General features: G+C 40.8%; 1 protein-coding gene across 1 annotated transcript in view; it reads right to left on the bottom strand.

The window, feature by feature from the left end:
• Positions 1-19,039, bottom strand: part of ITPR1 (inositol 1,4,5-trisphosphate receptor type 1) — a 319,709-nt gene that overhangs the window by 160,191 nt on the left and 140,479 nt on the right. Inside the window, exons 13-20 of the mRNA XM_061197169.1 lie at positions 17,502-17,656; positions 11,131-11,230; positions 9,977-10,137; positions 9,315-9,456; positions 6,556-6,714; positions 4,268-4,440; positions 2,873-2,992; positions 1,684-1,878 (exon numbers count right to left, since the gene is read on the bottom strand). Of these exons, the coding sequence (XP_061053152.1) occupies positions 1,684-1,878; positions 2,873-2,992; positions 4,268-4,440; positions 6,556-6,714; positions 9,315-9,456; positions 9,977-10,137; positions 11,131-11,230; positions 17,502-17,656 (1,205 nt within the window). The remainder of the gene's footprint in view (positions 1-1,683; positions 1,879-2,872; positions 2,993-4,267; positions 4,441-6,555; positions 6,715-9,314; positions 9,457-9,976; positions 10,138-11,130; positions 11,231-17,501; positions 17,657-19,039) is intronic.

Here is a 19,039-nt window from a genome sequence, read left to right as displayed (position 1 = left end):
TATGATACTTTCAGGGTCTTATCCCATAGAGCTCTCCTCTTTGACTTTTACACACACGTGAAAAACATGGTAGAAAAAATAGGGGGCTCCTCAAAATGTTACGGTTTCTTCCTCACCTAATTACACATGATCTCTGTTAACTTCCAAATTTGACCACTGAACCACTCTTTCTCATTCACTGCCAGCAGAAGACATAGCAAACATTAAGAGTAACCACACCCATAATGTGAAATAAGAAAGCCATAAGGTTCCACGGTGGCCAATTCCAGCTTCTGACTTTAAAACCCTATTTATTACCAATAATCATGAGTTGGAAATATTCTCAACCGCACTAGATATCAGTGAAATGAGGATTAACCTATGTTCTATTTCATGCTCGTAAGATTAACAAAAATTTAAAAAGCATCACAGTATTCACAGATAGCAAAGACAAAGGGAAACAAAAGTTCTCTTTTGGTGGGAGTGTACACCAAAATAGCCAATTTAGGATTGGTTGCTCAGTTTAAGATATGCATACCCCCCAATCTCATAATTCCCTGGTGTGGAATGGAAACTCCTACACATATGCACAAATTTGAACAAGGATATTTCCCAACATGAAAAACTAAATTGTGGCATACACTGAATATCAAAGAGCAATGAAAATGTGGCACGGTAATAACATGGAATAGCATTCAGCAGTCAAGATGAAAGAAATGGACCTACCACCGTTAGCATGAATCCATTTCAGAAACAATATTGAAAAATAAGGCAGATTTCAGAACGGAACTCAGACTCTGGAACCATTTTTATAAAATTTTAAGAATCAACAAAATATTCCGTATTATTTATGAATGTACAGAAATGTAAAATATAAACACACAAAGAGTGTGGAAGGTCACACACCATCTGCATGAATGGAGAGAAAGAATACAGGAGGTAACAAAGGGCACTGTAATGGCAAAGTTTCATTTATTTCTATTAAAAAATGCTGTAAGCACTTCCTCATCTTTCCTTCCCTCTTCTTTTATTTTAAAAGTATTTATTGAGTCAGCAGATCTCAGAGCTGGGACTGAGGTGACACTGGGATGGATGAGGTGACTGGCAGCGATGGAGACTGAACAACACGGTGGGGACAGTGCCAGCCAGCTTCGCGCTGTCCGAGGAAGGAGTTATGAATACAGAAGGGTGAAGGCTAGAATAACGCTACAGTGTTGGAACAGAATTGGAAGTACTGATGTGAACTCATGATTTTTATTACATTTATATAGATCGCTATAGAAATAGATATGTGTGTGTCTACGTGGACAAACAGATGTGTGTACAGACACACACATTTCCTAGCTCTGTCTGCAAAAGTTCTATGACGTTGTAACTATCGTCTCTATTTTACAGATAAAGAAACTGGGACATAAAGAGGTGAATAACTTGACCAAAGTCAAAAAGCTACTATGTAGAGAGGTGACCCCGCAGCCTGACTCTTAACTACTACAAAATATATCCGTGTCATGTGCCATGCTATGTAGGGATCAACTGTAACTGGGGGCTGATGCAAACACTCAGCCTTCTTCTGACGGAGCCACACCCAGATGGCAACGTCCTATCTAAGCATCAATGAAACCTTACACTCTACAAACTCCTGAAGTACACAGCCGTCTTTCCGACAGACGGTCTCATCAGAGGACCCCCGTGCCGCCCTCGCACCTGTAGTAGCTGAGGACGTCCCGGTCTTCTTTCTGCCCCTCCTTAGCATCCTGCGCCAGCTCCCTCACGCTCTTACTGCGAACCTCTTTGTTGCCGTCCCTCCAAAACAGCCACACTTCTTCCTCATCCTCTCCTGCCTCCAGAGCGTTCTCTCCAGTAGAAACACCTTCAAATTCGAAACGAGAGAGTACCAACCTGGAAGATAAGAGGAGGGGGAAACTCATTACGTTTGAAATCCTTGCTCATCACTGATCAACTATATTAATGCGTTGAACTCTAGCTGCACAAAGACACACACAGAAAGCCACTTTACTTCTCCCATCGGCAGAACCACAAACAACCAAACATTAATGTCTTCATACACTTTAGCCCAGGGGTTCTCCACCAGGGTGACTGTGTCTCCCGGGGGACATTTAGCAATGTCTGGAGACATCTTTGGTTGTCCCAACCAAATGGGAGGGGTACTGTTGGCACCTAGCACGTAGAAGCAGGGAGGCTGCTACACATCCTACAATGCAGAGGACAGAACCCACAGCAAAGAACTACGTGGCCCCAAACATCAAAAGGCCAAGGTTGAGAAAGTCGGAATTAGCCCAAGCCCATAATTAAGTTATGCATGAGAAACAAAAAAATCACTAGTTTAGAGCATAATTTAGTGTTTTTTAAATAAACTTTTTTTAAACATTTTTTTTAACATTTAAATATTACTGGCACTATGCTTCTCAGGAAAACTGCTCCCCTGCTAAAAATGAATTGCTACTATTACCAAGACTTCTGTGGACCAATTAACACTTTTTGAACAGTGATGATTTAACAAGCTCTTCCCTACAATGACTTAATATCAATAATGAATTACCTCCTTTAAAATTTAAAACTGATGATCATAATTAGAGAATTTTAAACGCTTAAAATTAAACCAAGGGTATGTAAAACGTTCCCTGGTGAGCTCACATTACTGTCAAAGTATGTGACATCACCATGCAGAGGAGCCCACACCAAAAGCAAACTTGATAATTCCTCTGGTCAAGCAACCTTTGCAAGAGGACGATCAGTAGCCAGCCAACCTGACTTCAGAAATCAAGGAACTGGGTTTTATTATCTATGAGCACAGACATCCACTGAGCCACACATTCTCCATCTAAATCCCATTCTCATCTTTCTTTATCTTAAACCCGCAGACCCCACTCACTTGGTCTCAATCAGAATGTCAGCGTTGGTTGGATTCAGCACAGCTTTACATATCAGTTCCTGGGTCACTGGAATGGATTTGTTCATGGACACGCAGAGATCAGAGAGGTAATCTAAGAATCTATTGAGAAAGAGAAACCAAATAAAACTGTTTCTGTAGACAGAGCAGGGGTTGGGCTCTGGGAGCCTGGCTCTCCCTCAAGAGGGCTGACCCAGCCTACCTTTAACACAAGTCAGCGAGGCTTTGGGTTTTAGCGTCAGCATCCATGGAACCCCCAGAAACCCAGACACCAGAGGGAGGGAAGGAAAGAAAGCAAGGAAGGAAGGAAGGAAGGAAGGAAGGAGGCAGGGAGGGAGGAAGAGCAAAGAAAGAAAAAGCAAAAGAGGAAGGATGGCAGTGACGGTTGTGAGGAAGAGCTGACAAGGTAAAAATGAACAGAAGGAACCACCAAGTAAGAAGCTCACATAAGGAAGACATGGTTAGGATGCAGGGTACCCAGAGTGGTGAGGGGCAAGGCTCTGATGCTTGAGGCCCAAATCAGAACCCTGGTTCTGATCCACTACGTTCTGATATGTACTGTTATTTGGGGGGAATTACTTAACCTCACTGTGGTTCAGTTTTCTCATCGACAAAAAAGGCTAATATAGAACCTCAGAGAGTTCTTCTGAGGATTAAATGAGCTAATTCATGCAAAGTGCTTACTTAGTTCACTCCCTGGCACATGAGAATGGTCTATAAAATGTTATTTTATGGGTGGGGGCAGTCATTTTTATAAGAACACTTTCAGCTCTCCAGGGTCACCGTTCATGATACGCACATTGTAAACTATTTCCCACTTCACCTGAAATGGTGTGCATCTTAATTAATTAGAAGGAGAAAAAAAGAGGGAAGAGAGCGTAGGGGGAGGGGGAGATCTGTATGAATGCAATAGAATTGATAGAATTCACTAATGTAAATAAAAACACTCAAGTAACAACTATGTGTGCAAAAGACTAACTGATGATATTTGGGGGAGTTCTAACTGATCACCACGGGGTGCTACGAAGTGAATGAGTAGCCGATAGTTGTCATTTACTGTGCACCTACTAAGTGCCAGGCACTTCACATGCATTTATTCTCATTTAATTTTCACAGTGACCCATCTAGCGGATGAGGAAGTTAAAGCTCAAGGTCACCCAGCTGGTAAATGCTGCAGCTAGGATTCTACCCTGGTCTCATTCCCATACCAAGCTCTTTCCGTTACTCATCAAAGAGGCTGTCAAGACCTGCCCAATCAAAACCTGTCCCTAACAGCCCCAAACAAAGGAAACCCAGGAGAAAGCACCATGACCCGCTCAGTGCCTGCATCGGAAATGCAAAGACACCTTCTGCCTATCAACCCCGCCCCCGCCTCACCTGGGCTCCCTGTTCTTTCGCACCAGACTGACGAAGGTGTCGATCTCCGCCGCGGTGATGTGTTTTTCCAGGAGTTTCCGATTATTGTGGAGCAGGGCAGTGATGGTGTCTTCAGCCAGCACATCATAGCCAATCTGCTTCTGCATGAAGCCAAACTGCTTGGCTATGTACTCCTTCGAAGGAAGGAAAGCGAGGTGAGTGGGGAGGACTGGAGACAATGTGCTGAGGCTGGAAGTAAGGGAGGGGGCAGCAGCCCCCGAGGAGCACCACTGCCCATGAGGGAAATCACAGGGGAGCATCTTTCCACAACTTCCTAATCCAGGGCGACAGCTGCAATCTCCCTCGCATCCTTTATTTTTACGAAACCTGCCACACAGATGTAATTAAGTAAAATACCCTGTATTTACAGATAGGCATTTTTATTAAGTCCACTGGATAAATTTTAATGTAGTGACTTATTTTTCGAAAGGTCAAAAGTTGTTTTTCAGCTCTGATTTTATTACTAATTCAAGAGGATTTAACTGTGCCTCACTGCTCTGTGTGGCTGAATAAACACAGTCAAGCCTACCTGGATATTTAGAACAATGCTACCCCATTGCGTTTTCCTTATCTGGGGTGAAAATACATGTTTAAAGTCAGTGGGTAGCAGAAACAAGTTAGGAATACGTAAGCCAGTCAATTATATTCGTAGAACATATGAAAACACCTCTGGCTTCTTTTTTGGGGATCAGACATGACATTCCATAGAAATATTTAAGAACTCCAGGAAGCCTCTTATGAATATTTGTTTGTTGCTATTCAAAGACATTCTCCCTGCCCAAAACAGACTATTTGCTTGCTCAAAGTTCAAATGGCCCTTGAAACTTGGATTAATTTTTTTTCATTAATTCCAAAATTCTAAAAGTCACTCAGGATGAACATACCGGACATGGGCCACCTTTCAGCCCTCACTCAATAAGGATGCATGTTTGGGAATTCATCAGCCCCCAGGGATATACTACCGCCAGCTGGCACAGGGTCCATAAGCAACCAAGCAAAGACATCCAGAGTTGCAGCAAGAGGGACTGGTTTAGTCCCCTCGTGCACAAGCAAAATGTCCTGGCACACACTACAGACTCTGACGTATCCTCATTGGAAGAGAATAAAATCACTTTGGCACTAGTATGGTATGAGTATGGTATTCAGGCACCAGAGGCAGATTTATAGCAACCATAAAACTAACAAACATAGCATCACGGGCATGTGATGTTTTATATTTAAACAGTAGCAAAGGCAAAGTGAAAGGTTTAGAAATACTAGCTAACGAAGTTACATCTAACATTTTAGAGCACTGCTTAGGATCAACACTATCTTTATGATGACACACAAAAAACTTTAACTACAGAGAACAGTTTAAATTTAAAGGCCAGACGTAGGGGCATTCAAAGCTTAAAAACAAAGCCTTTTGTAACACAAGGCAGGGATTGGAGTTCCGGTTACAATAAGCATCACTCTGTGCACGTACAGTAGCTCGTGGAGCGCAGGGTTTCTCAACCTCAGCACTACCTACTGACTTCTTGGGCCGCAAAATTCTTTGTTGCAGGGGGCTGTGCGGTGCATGGCTGGATGTTAATGGCATCCGTGGCCTCTGCCCCCTAGATGCCAGTAGCATCCCCAACTCATGACACTCAATAGGGTCTCCAGACATTTCCATATGTCCCCCGGGGGAAAAATTACTCCCAGTTAAGAACTACTGATACAGTGATTCCTCAGCATCTCCAATTGTTAGGAACCCTCACAGAGGTTAAAACATCTAATTCACGGAGAGAATATATTGGTTGTGTGTGTGTTGACTGTCATCACACAGTTGATGACTTAGAATGTCATAAAACATGAGCCAGAACCAAAACAAAGAGAAAGTTACCAGCAGAGATGGAGGAAATGGATGGGACAGGAAGAAAAGATTTCACTCCATCTTCAATATAAGCACATGGAATCACTGTGCCCTTAAGTCTTACGGGAATGTGCCATAAGAAGTACTGTATATGTAATACCAATGTCAAGAAAAAGAAATCTCATTCAAAGGTGGCTGTAGAAGGGGAATTTTCAGGTATCCTTCTCAACTCTGTAATACATCTTCCCAGGCTTGCAAAAAAAATCTGTGTTTCCTTTCTAAGAGCACACTTAACAATGAACTACTACCTAGCCATTAAATAAATATACATGTGACACCTAAAACTCATTGAGGAAAGTTCATGAACTTCAGGGAGGAAGCTGCCCATCACTTCCCATCGGTCCTTAATCCCAACCTGGTTCTTTCTGTAGTCCTGCTGGGAGTGTCTCAGGACCCTGTAGCAGAGGCGGCAGATGTGTCTGAAGGGCGCGTGCCGCTGGTCGCCCAGCTCCTCCAGACGTAGCATCGGGCCGTCACCACAGTCTGTGAATGGGGCCTGTAACAACTTGAAGATCTGTGTGCAGAAAGAAGAGAATAAAAACTGCCATCACCTACTGTTTTAAGGGCTAACCTTCTCTCTGGAAGTAATAGAACCTCAAGGGTGGCTAAACTATATAGGAAAATCTCTCTATGCAAACAATCATGAACCTGAAAACTGCATTCATTCCATCAATTGGGACTGGCTCCTCCCTGAATTCAGTCCTCCTGGACCTAATTGGTCCTCAAATACTTGAAAATGTGGTGTTTCAAGCAGTGCCTGAGAGCACAGACTCTGGAATCAGCAGATTCTAGGTTGAAATTACACATCTTTACTACTTTCCTACAGGTACAGATCATGGTCAAGGTAACCTTCAGTTTTCTCAGCAGTAATATGGAGAGAACAATACCTAGCTCACGAGGGTGTTGTAAGGATTAAAGTACACAGTAAGTGTCAGGTCATAAGTGTAGCGCTCACACAAGTGCTCAACGAAGGCTCCTCCGCAGTTTCAGACCCTCTAGGAATCACTATTGTGGAAAAGAGCATGGGCATTAAGCCAGAGGTCTTATTTGGCAGTTATCACATCAAACGGCAGGGCATAATTTATTCTGGGACTTTAAACCCTTGTTGAAACAGGATGGAGTGTTAATAAATATTGTCTATCACAGTCCAAAAGGAGAAAGGATTCTCAAATCCAAGTTCCTACGGAGAACTATGGGACTTGTAACTAATGCGTTTTTCTTTTGGCTCTAGTGGCCCAGCCTCTGACGGCTTTAGAGAACTGTGTGGCATACATTTCCGTGTACTTCATCTACCCTGGACTTGTCACTTTCCTCCCTCTAATTTATTTCTACCCCAGTTTATTTAACTTTATACCAAATTACACCATCTATGTATTTTCTGTGAGTTCATTTTATTTTCTACTCATTCTTCATTTACAGGAAGATTTTTTGGTGACTTATAATGGTCCCCATAAGAGCCTCTACAGGCCTTCTGAGTTTATCATATACTCCAAATCTCCCAGATACATGAAATAACCTTAAGGATACACTGCACTTGATATTATTTGTGAGGAAAATAAAGTTGTCAACTGAATTCTTGTTGGGGTTCCTAACAGGTAAATTCTCACACAGCTGATATTCAACAAGCGTGTTAACAGTCAACTGAACTATCAAACCATGAAAAGATGCAGGAAACTTGAATGCATTTTACTAAGTGAAAGAAGTAAAATCTGAAAAAGGTACATACAGTATTATTCTAACTATATGACATTCTGGAAAAGGCAAAACTATGAAGATAATAAAAAGATCAATGGGCCATCATCAAAAGATCTACAAACAATAAATGCTGGAGAGGGTGTGGAGAAAAGGGAACCCTCTTGCACTGTTGGTGGGAATGTAAATTGATACAGCCACTATAGAGAACAGTATGGAGGTTCCTTAAAAAACTAAAAATAGAACTACCATATGACCCAGCAATCCCACTACTGGGCATATACCCTGAGAAAACCATAATGCAAAAAGAGGCATGTACCACAATGTTCACTGCAGCTCTATTTACAATAGCCAGGACATGGAAGCAACCTAAGTGTCCATCAAGAGATGAATGGATAAAGAAGATGTGGCACATATACGCAATGGAATATTACTCAGCCATAAAAAGAAACGAAATTGAGTTATTTGTAGTGAGGTGGATGGACCTAGAGTCTGTCATACAGAGTGAAGTTAAGTCAAAAAGAGAAAAACAAATACCGTATGCTAACACATATATATGGAATCTAAAAAAAAAAATGGTTCTGGAGAACCTAGGGGCAGGACAGGAATAAAGATGCAGATGTAGAGAATGGAACTGAGGACACGGGGAGGGGGAAGGGTAAGCTGGGACAAAGTGAGAGAGCGGCATGGACATATATACACTACCAAATGTAAAATAGATAGCTCGTGGGAAGCAGCCGCATAGCACAGGGAGATCAGCTCGGTGCTTTGTGTCCACCTAGAGGGGTGGGATAGGGAGGGTGGGAGGGAGACGCAAGAGGGAGGAGATATGGGGATATATGTATACGTATAGCTGATTCACTTTGTTATACAGCAGAAACTAACACACCACTGTAAAGCAATTATACTCCAATAAAGATGTTAAAAAAAAAAAAAAAAGATCAATGGTTGTTTGCCAAGGGTTGGGGGAAAGGGAGGGACAAATAGGCAGAGCACAGAGGATTTTTAGGGCAATGAAACTACTCTGTATGACGTGATAATAATGGATACATGTGATTATACATTTGTTCAAAGCCATAGCATATACAACACCAAGAGTGAAGCCTAATGTAAACTACAGACTTTGGACAATTATGATGTGTCAGTGTAGGTTCATCAGCTATAACAAATGTACCTCTCTGGTGGGGATGCTAATAACAGGGAAGGCTGTGGATGTGTGGAGGTATGAGCTACCCGGGGAATCTCTGTACTTTCCACTCACTTTTGCCGTGAACTTAAAACTGCTCTAAAAAATTAAGTCTATTTTTTTTTTAAAGTCAGTGGATCAAGCCTGCGAGGTAGAAATCATTCACATCCCTCTATAAGGGCAGTGATACCACTGATTTCTTATAAAGCCAACCCAATATGTCACCACTTACTGACCTGCTTGAGAATATTCTGTTCTCTCATCAGCTTCTGCCGTTCTCTGTTGGGCTTAGAGAAGACCACTTCAAGAACATCTTGACCGGAATTAGTTCCACCAGTGACAAAGTAAACCAAGTCTTCCAGGAGCTTGGTTACAGATCTTAGGAGGAAAAAAGCCATTAGATATGGGAAGTGTTCGATGTGCAACAGGCTGAAAGCTTCACCTTGGAAGCCTTCAGGCCAAAGGAACCAGTTAAGCAGAAGCAAACCCATTCTCCCAGTTTCCTTGAAATTGTCAGTTGAGGCCAATTACCAATAAGAGTGAAATAGAGACAATACCTCATTGTCCACAAAAACATTATCACCTTCACAAAATATTAGACATTACATTTTATCTCAGAGTAACCTCAACCCCTGACATTTAGTAAGATAGTTCCAGAGACCAAGTTGGAGACAGGGAAACAGAGAAAGAAGGAGACATTTACAAGTTTAGAGACTTTCAGAACAGTGAAAGCAAAAGTAACTATTTCTTGAAAACCACAAGTTGAAGCCACCCACAAATGCTAAGGCCTGCTGCTCTCACACAGAGCTCTTCCAAGCACCCTCTCTCTCTGCAAGGGATTTCAAAAATCCACAGTGGGTGAGGATGAGCGTGATCGGTTCTGGCAGGGAGCCCTCACCTTCTCTCATTCTGGGTGATGGTGCCCTTCTCCAGCTTCCCAGCTATGGAGCCCAGCACCTTGCTGGCATCATTGGCAAAGTCCAGGTCCCGAACCTCAGCAGGAGAGACTGGAACTATGGCAAATGCTTCTTTGTCCTCCTTCACGGGAGAGGTTCCAATCTGAAAAGCAAGATGGTCTTTGTAGAACAGCCTCTTAGACTGAAAGGGTAAGACATTAATCAAACACTGTATTTATGGGACATGGGGCAATCCAAAAAGCCTAGAGCTCTCTTGTGGTTCAAATAAACGGACATAGAGAAACACCTGGAAAGACGTACCCCAAATCATCAACAGCTGTTACCTCTAGAGGTTGGTATTGTGGAGAAAAGTAAGGCAGGAAATGGGGCAGTGCTATGATTTTACAGCTTCATTTGTTACAGGGAGCATCTGAGACTTTTGTAATTTAAAAACACATTTATAAATACATAGGGAAAAAATCAAATGTACAAAATGGTAATTCTTGTTTCTGAGAGTATTATAAGGGTAGACACTGCACCTATCTTTTGGCTTTTCTATATACCTGAAAATGTTCATTAAAGTAGAGGAAAAAATTCCAATAATCTTCCCCGTCACCAAAAAATATTATGTGAGAGTATAATTCCATTTTTTAAAAAGAAAAACCCTATGTCTGTGTATTTATGCTCTATGATCCTGAACAAGGTGAGAAAGGAGAGGTGGGCTTCAGGGAGAGAAATTAAAGAGGTTGGAAGAACTTTCAAGAAATAAAAGTACATATTTAAATACAAAGAGAAATAAAGAAATAATAAAGATTGTGGGAAATCAACTAGGTATGTGATGTATGTCAAGGCACAAGCAAACATTCCCCCAGCCAAAATCAGCCTTCAGACAGATATGAAATCCAGACAATTGCTCAACCTTTAGGGCAGAAGCTATGGAATAAAATAAAAGGTTCTAGTTATTTCAAAAGCCCTGGGCTTGCTTTAGCCAGGCCCCTTGGAAAGAATTCTTTCATCACATTCAAGTTTGTCCGCCACCACGCTCCTGCCGAAGCAACAACTTCAGACCTCCATACGCCTCCTCCATCTGCCCTCAAAGGAGCCCTTTCATCAGGGAGCATGAGACCGAGGGAGGCAGCCAAGTTTGGGGACTTACTTTTAGCATCACGGGTTTTTCTTCTTCCTTGTCAATGGGGATATTTGTGCTGTGAACCCAGGTATTAGTACACAGGTGTCTGAGCCGGACATAGGAGTTTCTAAAGGAAAAAAAAAAAAAGAAAAAGGATTTTAGGGACAGGGCTATTTAGGTTCTCTATAGCCACTGGCCTAGAATACATCCTATAAGAATAAAAAAAGGATACCAAAAAGGTTTTCCGCTACACACATTGGACAGCATAAACTTAAGAGCAAACGGTTCTGGTCCAAGATACACTTTGACAGATCTACAGTGGCAAACCATTCATAACCACTCTAAGGTGACTGTCTCGTGCTGTATTTCTAAATGCAGCCACACCGCATTCTATCATGTTTGGCTCTATTGCCCTTAACAGACACTGTTTTTTTGGTTTTTTTGTTTTTTTAACAAATCAAAGGTTTGTTCATCATGCAAGTCTATAGGTTCCATTTTGGCAATAAAGTATTTTTAAATTAAATATGTACATTGTTTTTTAAGACATAATGCTATTGCACACTTAATAGATAACAGTGTACTGTAAACGTGACTTTCATATGCACTGTGAAACCCCCAGATTTGTGTGACTTGCTTTATTGTGATATTCGCTTTATTGCGATAGTCTGGAACTGAACCCACAGTATTTCTGAGGTATGCATGTATAAAATTATACACTGTGAATGACTATCTCAGAACAAACTGAGCATGAGACAGAATAACAAAAAGTATTTACTGAGTACCTATTAGTGCTTATCATGAGAGATGATAAAGCAGTAATTGAAATTTTCATATGGATCAATAGAGCAAAAAATAAAACCATTAAATGCCTGGAAGAAAATGTGAGTAAAAATTTAATAATCTCGTGAGAGGGAAAGCCTTTTGAAGCACATAACAAAATACAAGATTTCCAAATTTCAGAAGCAAAAGATGGATACAGCTTATTACATAGTTTAAATTTTACATTTCCATACAACAAAAGTAGAAAAAAGTTTAAATTTTTAAAAACCATCATGAACAAAACTGAAAGAAAAATGACAACCTGGGAAAATAAAAGATTAATATATAGTATAAAAGGGTATTAATCCACATATATAGAGAGATCTTAAAAATCAGTAAGAAAAACATCATGAATATTGGAAATGAAAATGGAACATGTACACAAACCAGTAATCTAATAAAGAAACATAAATGAACAATAAACATCCAAGTACATATTCAACTTCCTCAATTTATACAAATTAAAACAATATATCATTTTATTGTATCATATTCCAAAGATCCTAGAAACTGATACAACCCAGTACTTAGAGCTTAGAGAGCTTAGAGAAATGAGTTCTACACACTCATGGTAAGAGTGTCAACAGGTTAAACTCTGGAAGAGAGTCTGGCACTTTGTATAACATGTAAAATGTATCTACCTTCTCATCTAGCAGTCTCATTTTTATATTTCTTAAGAGATGACAGCACAGGTGCAAAATGAGGCAGAAAGATGTTCAACAAAGCATTATTTATAATAGTTAAAATCTTGCAAACAACCCACTGTCTCAGTAATGGACTAGTTAATTATAGTATGTAAGACAGAATAGTACAGAGTTCTTTAAAAATGATTACAATCGATATTTATTTACTTGGAAGTATGTACAGGACATACTGTTCAGTGGAAAAAATGTTTAAAATAGCTTATGATTCATTTATGATAAACCACACACAGGTTATCTGTGTGCCCAGAGACGTGTCTGAAACTACAGAAAACCAAAATGTTTGTCGTAGTTACCTCTGAATGGTTAGATTTTATGTAATTTTTTACTTGTCTCTTTGTTCTCCATGAGATTTTAAAATATTTTTGTTGTTGTTCCTTTTTATGATGAGCATGGATCATTTTACAGTGTTTTTCAAATTTGCTTTTCTTTTAAAGAAGTAGTGACATAATACTCGCTCTTAAGGAATCCACCGTCACATTAGTGAGATGAAATGAACGCATGCCAAGCAAAAGTAACAGGAGACATGCGTTAGAAAGGCTTTAAGATGGGAGACAGTCCAGGTAAGTACTTTTAGAGCAGGAGATTAAGGAGGCTTCAGGGAGTCACGGAATGTTTTTGTTACAGAAAACTTGAGCTGGAACTTTAAACGCTGGTGGGACCAGAGCAGAAAGGACAGCATGGAAGTCATTTGCATTAAGAGGAATTCAAAACAATAGCATCCCAAGTTCATGGGAAAGGGGCACGGGGTAGGGCACATTAAACCAGGCACATCTCTTCAGCAGATCCTCTAACTTCCTTCATTTTAACTGTCTTGAAAATTACAAGTGGTATTTACTTTGAATAGCACGAATATAAATTAAACAACATGAACAAGAAATTTGACAGAGATTTGCATTTTTTCTTCTGAGGAACTTGGATTCATTTTCTTATTTTCAAAGTATAACTGAAAGCTTGGAGCTTAACTTTTACTTGGATGATTGACTACATTCTATAGAGTTCTATGTCAAAGTTCATTTAAAATACCAAGGGCGTTCTATCTATTCATCTGAAGTCTCATTCCCAATCCTTAGCTCAAAAGTCATGATAGCAGGACAACTGCAAAAGAGCCACAAAGCTGGATGCTCTCCCAATGTTCATTTATTGCATCTAATTTGCATAAATGGCAATTTTACTATCTTGCTTATTATACCCAGGACTTGTCACTATCCCTTTCAGTTTGTCTTGAAAGCATTCTTTCAACCAATGACTATTACAAAAAAGTTCTTTACTGGTAACATTTCAGGTACTTTCATGTATCTACCGCCAGACTTTCTGATCTTCAAAGACGCAAAATTTAGCACAGCTCTAACTAAGATGGAGGGAAATGTGTGTACTCCTCCTAAAATTTTTATGACTCCACCGAATCAATGAATAAGAGGCCCTGTTCACTTCTGGCTCTGAGGTTGGTGGCCAAGGGCAAGAACAGATAAAAATTTAGAAAGCAAAGACCAAGTCCAAGATCATAACTAATAATAAACACATTGGTAAACCATGCCAGACACTTTTTCCAGGGTGAACACAAGGCTTCCCTTGCTTATGAGTTTACAATCAGTCTGTCTATGGACAACTGCCCACAAAGAATGTTTTCCAACAGAGAAACAGTAATGAATCAAGGGGATACAGAAGCAGGGCTCTACAGCCAACCAAAGCTGTTTGGCAAGCTGACCTAGAAATTCAAACTTCCCCTTCCCACGGGATCATGGGGATTTCCAACCCACTGGGGAATATGGCCAACTGGCACCTCATTCCTCTTCACCAAGGGAATGCCATGAAATATCTTCTGACGGATATTTTACATCACACGGTTCTGTTCTTTCCTAACCCTTACAAACAAAAAACTTAGCAAATAAAACTAACGTCATTCCCTTGTCTTCTGGGAGCCTAAAAACAAAATCCATTAAAGAACTTCCAGAATAGAGGACACAACACATGGAAAAGTACTTAAACCAAAACGCAATTGGATTCTATAGTCCCTATGCCTATCTAGGTAGTCAGTGAGAAAGGATACTTTACAAAAGCAATCTACCCTACTTCAAACCGGATTTTTAAAAATGACCTCAAAATCGATCAAAGATCTAAGTGAAAAGAGCACAAACTACTAAAACTCTCAGAAGAAAACATTAGCATCAATCTTTGTGACCTCGGATTAGGCAACAGTTTTTTAAGAAAGCAAAAGCATAAGCAACCAAAAGCAAAAATAGATAAACTGGACTTCAACAAAATTAAAAACTTTTGTGGTTCACAAGACACCACCAAGAAAGTGAAGAAATCTACAGAATGGGAGAAAGTACTTGCAAATCATAACTGATAAGGGGTTTGTAATAAAGAACATTTAATACTCAATAATAAAAAGACAAATAACCCTTTTTTTAAGTGGCCAAAAAATAATGGGCAAAGGATCTGAATAGATGTGTCTCTACAAATGATATACAAATGACCAATAAACACATGAGAAGATCATCATCATTAGCCTTCAGAGAAATTCAAGTCAAAACTACAATGAGATACCACTGCACAGTTACTAGGATGGCTCAAATATAAAAAAGACAGATATACAAGCATTGGAGAGAAATTAGAACTCTCATATACAGCTGGTGGGAATATAAAACTATAAATGTAAAACTGGCAGTTCCTCAAATGTTAGACATACAGTTAGCACATAACCCACTAATTCCACTCCTAGGTAGAGACCCATGAGAAATGAAAATGTATGGCCACACAAAAATGTGTACACAAGTGTTCACGGAACAGCCAGAAAAAGGCAAATAACCCAAATGGCCATCAACTAGTAAGTGAATAAATAAAATGTGACATAACCATACAGTGGAATCTTATTCAGGAATAAAATGAAATGAAGAATACATGCTACAAAATGGATGAATCTTAAAAACAATGCTAAGTGAAAGAAGCCAGTCACAAAAAGCCATTCCATTTATATGAAATGTCCAGAATAGGCAGATCAATAGAGACAAAATGCAGATTAGCCTAAGGCTGAGGGTGGAGCCTGCGGAAATGAGAGCGACTGCCAATGGGTACGGTGTTCCTTCTTGAGGTGATGAAATTGTTCTAAAATCAATTGTGCTGATGGTTGCCCAACTCTGCTAATCTACTAAAAACCAATGAATTGAGCACTTCCAGTAGGTGAACTGCACGATACATGAATTATATCTCAATATATCTTTTTTTTTCCCTAAAAAAAAGCAATCTACATCAGGACAAACTTGGAGTACGTGAAGCTGTGCCCATACTTAGGATTTAATAGGAGAACATCTCCAGCTTTTCCCAGATTCTCAAGGGGTTAATGACCCAGCAGAGGGTAAGAACCAGCGATCGCTGTGCTGAATGGCAATGAACAGCATCCTTGTAAGGTTCTCTTCTTGTGGACACTGCCTTCTGTTTATCACTCTGAGAGGGATAGGAAGAGTATCCAGCACAAGAGAAGGTTCTCCTCTAATTCTTTTTTTTTTTAATTTCATGTTTTGGCATTTTTGTTAGCGTTAATCATTCCCTTCTCTGCCGTCTAATTTTATTAAGCACCTAAGTGTCTAGTGTATGCTAGACACTTGGATACGAACCTTTCCATAGCCATTACTTTCTTTACAATTCCTTTAATGTTCCCTATAATACAATATTTAAGAACATAGTCTTTTGCGTTACACAGACATTTCTGTGTTCTCCGGTTGTAACAGCACCCAAGCTGCAGTTGTCACTTTCACAGCCCAGCTCTGGCTGAGCAGGTAAACAGCAATGATATACAGGAATAATGAAACACAAAGGAATCCTCAGAGAGAGGGGCCCTGTGGTAAAACCTCCCAGTGCCAGGGAGACTTGCACTACCCAAGGCTGTGTCCAAGAGTCCGAATTGCCAGAACAGCCCTATCTGGCTCTGCAACGGTGCTCGCTGACTTGTGATAAGTTGTTTAAATTCTCTGAGCCTCATTTGTTTACCTCTAGGAAAGGTCAAATAATAATCCCTATCTCACAGGGGTTTTGGTGAAGGTGAAATTATACAACATGAGTATTTAGCATTATAGACGGCATGTAGTCAGCACTCAACAACTGTTAGCCACTATTAATACTTTTGTTGATTTTTTGTTTTTTCAAGATTTTTTTTTTTAATGTGGACCATTTTGAAAGTCTTTATTGAATTTGTTACAATACTGCTTCTGTTTTATGTTTTGGTTTTTTGGCCATGAGGCATGTGGGATCTTAGCTCCCCAACCAGGGATTGATCCTGCACCCCCTGCATTGGAAGGTGAAGCCTTAACCACTGGACTGCCAGGGGAATTCCCTGTTGATTTTAAGAGTGAGCTTTTGTTCCATTTACGGTCTAGTAAATGGAAATGCTTTTTTATGCAACAAAACTAAAAGTCAAATTTGATAAAATAACCAAAGAAGACTGGTCTGATTTCTCAATACCTTTAATAAAATTTACTATGCATTGAGTGAATTTCAAACGTTCCACTTTCTAGAATTTCTTTTCAATTGTTTATTCAATTGACCAGGAGATCTCTCAGATTTGGGAAGGAGGGAGAGAGTAAAGGAAACTAGAAATATTGAGCTACTTAAGCTTAACATTTGGTTTGTTCACCTAAACATAGCACGTCTTAGCTAACCACTGACTACTGAGAACTTACAACTGATAAGCCATTAAAAAAAAAAAAAGAAGAAAAAAGAAAACTCAGATGTCATTTCAATGGGCAACCAGAACAAATCCTTTACCAAATCCTGTGCAAAAGCTTCAAGAACGACGATGACGTTGTGGATTCCGAGAACCCCAGCCAGACCGCATATACCACCCTGACTCACTTGAGGTAAGCCGTTTTGGACTCATACCTTGGGACAAGGCTATCGCCTCCACGGAGGGTGGTGGGATCTAGCTCAAAGATGGACGAGATGTCATTGCCTTCGGGCACAGAGACCAGGGAGTACACCATCTTTTCTTGGGCGTTTCGCAACCTGCTTCGGGAGGCATCCTGATCAGGGTCCAGCTGAGGAGGAAAAGTCATCAAGTCAAGGATTGCACACGCCACGGCCTTCCCTCACTACAATCACTGCACAGTCCACAGGAACAGGGAAGAAACAACAGTGACCATCAGTAGTTGGCAGGAAGAGCATCACCGTTTCAGTGATGATGATAGTTGGCCACCCACGCCAAGAAGACTGACACTCTACCTCCTGGTGTTGCAATAAAAATGCTTAAGCAACGTGGGGTTGCATTACTAGCTCTCCACGGGCGGAGTGCTACAGGCGGTACACCCCTGCGCAGCGGTCGGGAGACAGGAGAAGCACTGTGAGAAAGCTTAGCCTGTGGATTTTGTCATGGGCGGTTGCGTTAACCGACAGTGAAACTGTCTAGCGAGAATATGATACAGCTACTTCCCAGGAGAAAAAAACAATGCAGTGAAATAAACCTGAATCCAAGTGTTTGCAAGCAGCTACCCCCGCGTGGTCAAGAAAAATATTTGAGAAGTCAGACTAGCCCTGAAAAAATGTTCCTAACTAATCAATTGCTGACGACAATTCAGGGGAAAAGGGGCCCCTCCTGCTACGTGAGGGATTTGGCTGAGACTGAAGAAAATCTCTGACAGTGAAGGCTGAAGAACAAGGATGAAAGCTTTCCCAAGAAACTGTAAAAACACGTCTAGTCTCCAAAGGCCATCTGCCTAAGAAGACTGAAGCAGCACGCTGGGCCTAGCGCCTGCTCTGACAGGCTTCACAAGGTGGCTCTCCGCCGTGCGACTCTATACGGGATCATTTTTCATGTTTAACATCCTTGCAAGATGACAATAGCCACCTGTATGTACTAGGAAAATCACATTTCCCTTGTCTCTGTCTTGCTTTGCTTAGGCTGAGGCCCTGCTTCCTTTCCAAATGGAATACAGAAAAGAAAAGGCAAAGGAGAGAGCATAAGACAGTTTCATTCCATGGGGCCTGAGCTCTAGGACCGTAGGCAACAGTTTGCTTTTTCAGTTCATCAGCAGCCCCAGCCTTTGTCTATAAAAAAAAAAAAAAAAAGGAAGGAAGGGAGGGAGGGACGGAAGAAAGAAAAGAAAATGCAAACAATTCTTCTAATACCCCCAACCTCTGTCTCCCCCCTCTCACACTCCCTCTTCTCACACGCTGTACCTCTGGCTAAACAAACCCCATTCGCTATTCCACCTACACTAACGTAAGAATCCACTGGAGAGGATCAGGGCATCTCCAAGAGCTCAGCTCAGGAGAAAGCACTCTGAACAGAATTTGTCCTCTTCTAACCACTGTTACCTGCAAAGGGTTGCACACACCACTTTCAAAATATAAACCCTGTCCCGGTTCTGGTGTGAGACACGGGGCTCAGCTACAGACTGGCAGCTAAATTTCAGACCTGCCAC

Source organism: Eubalaena glacialis, chromosome 7 (assembly GCF_028564815.1).
Source record: "Eubalaena glacialis isolate mEubGla1 chromosome 7, mEubGla1.1.hap2.+ XY, whole genome shotgun sequence".
Taxonomy (NCBI): Eukaryota; Metazoa; Chordata; class Mammalia; order Artiodactyla; family Balaenidae; genus Eubalaena; species Eubalaena glacialis.
Note: the sequence above shows the minus strand (reverse complement) of the source record. Positions and strands in the feature narration are given on the sequence as shown.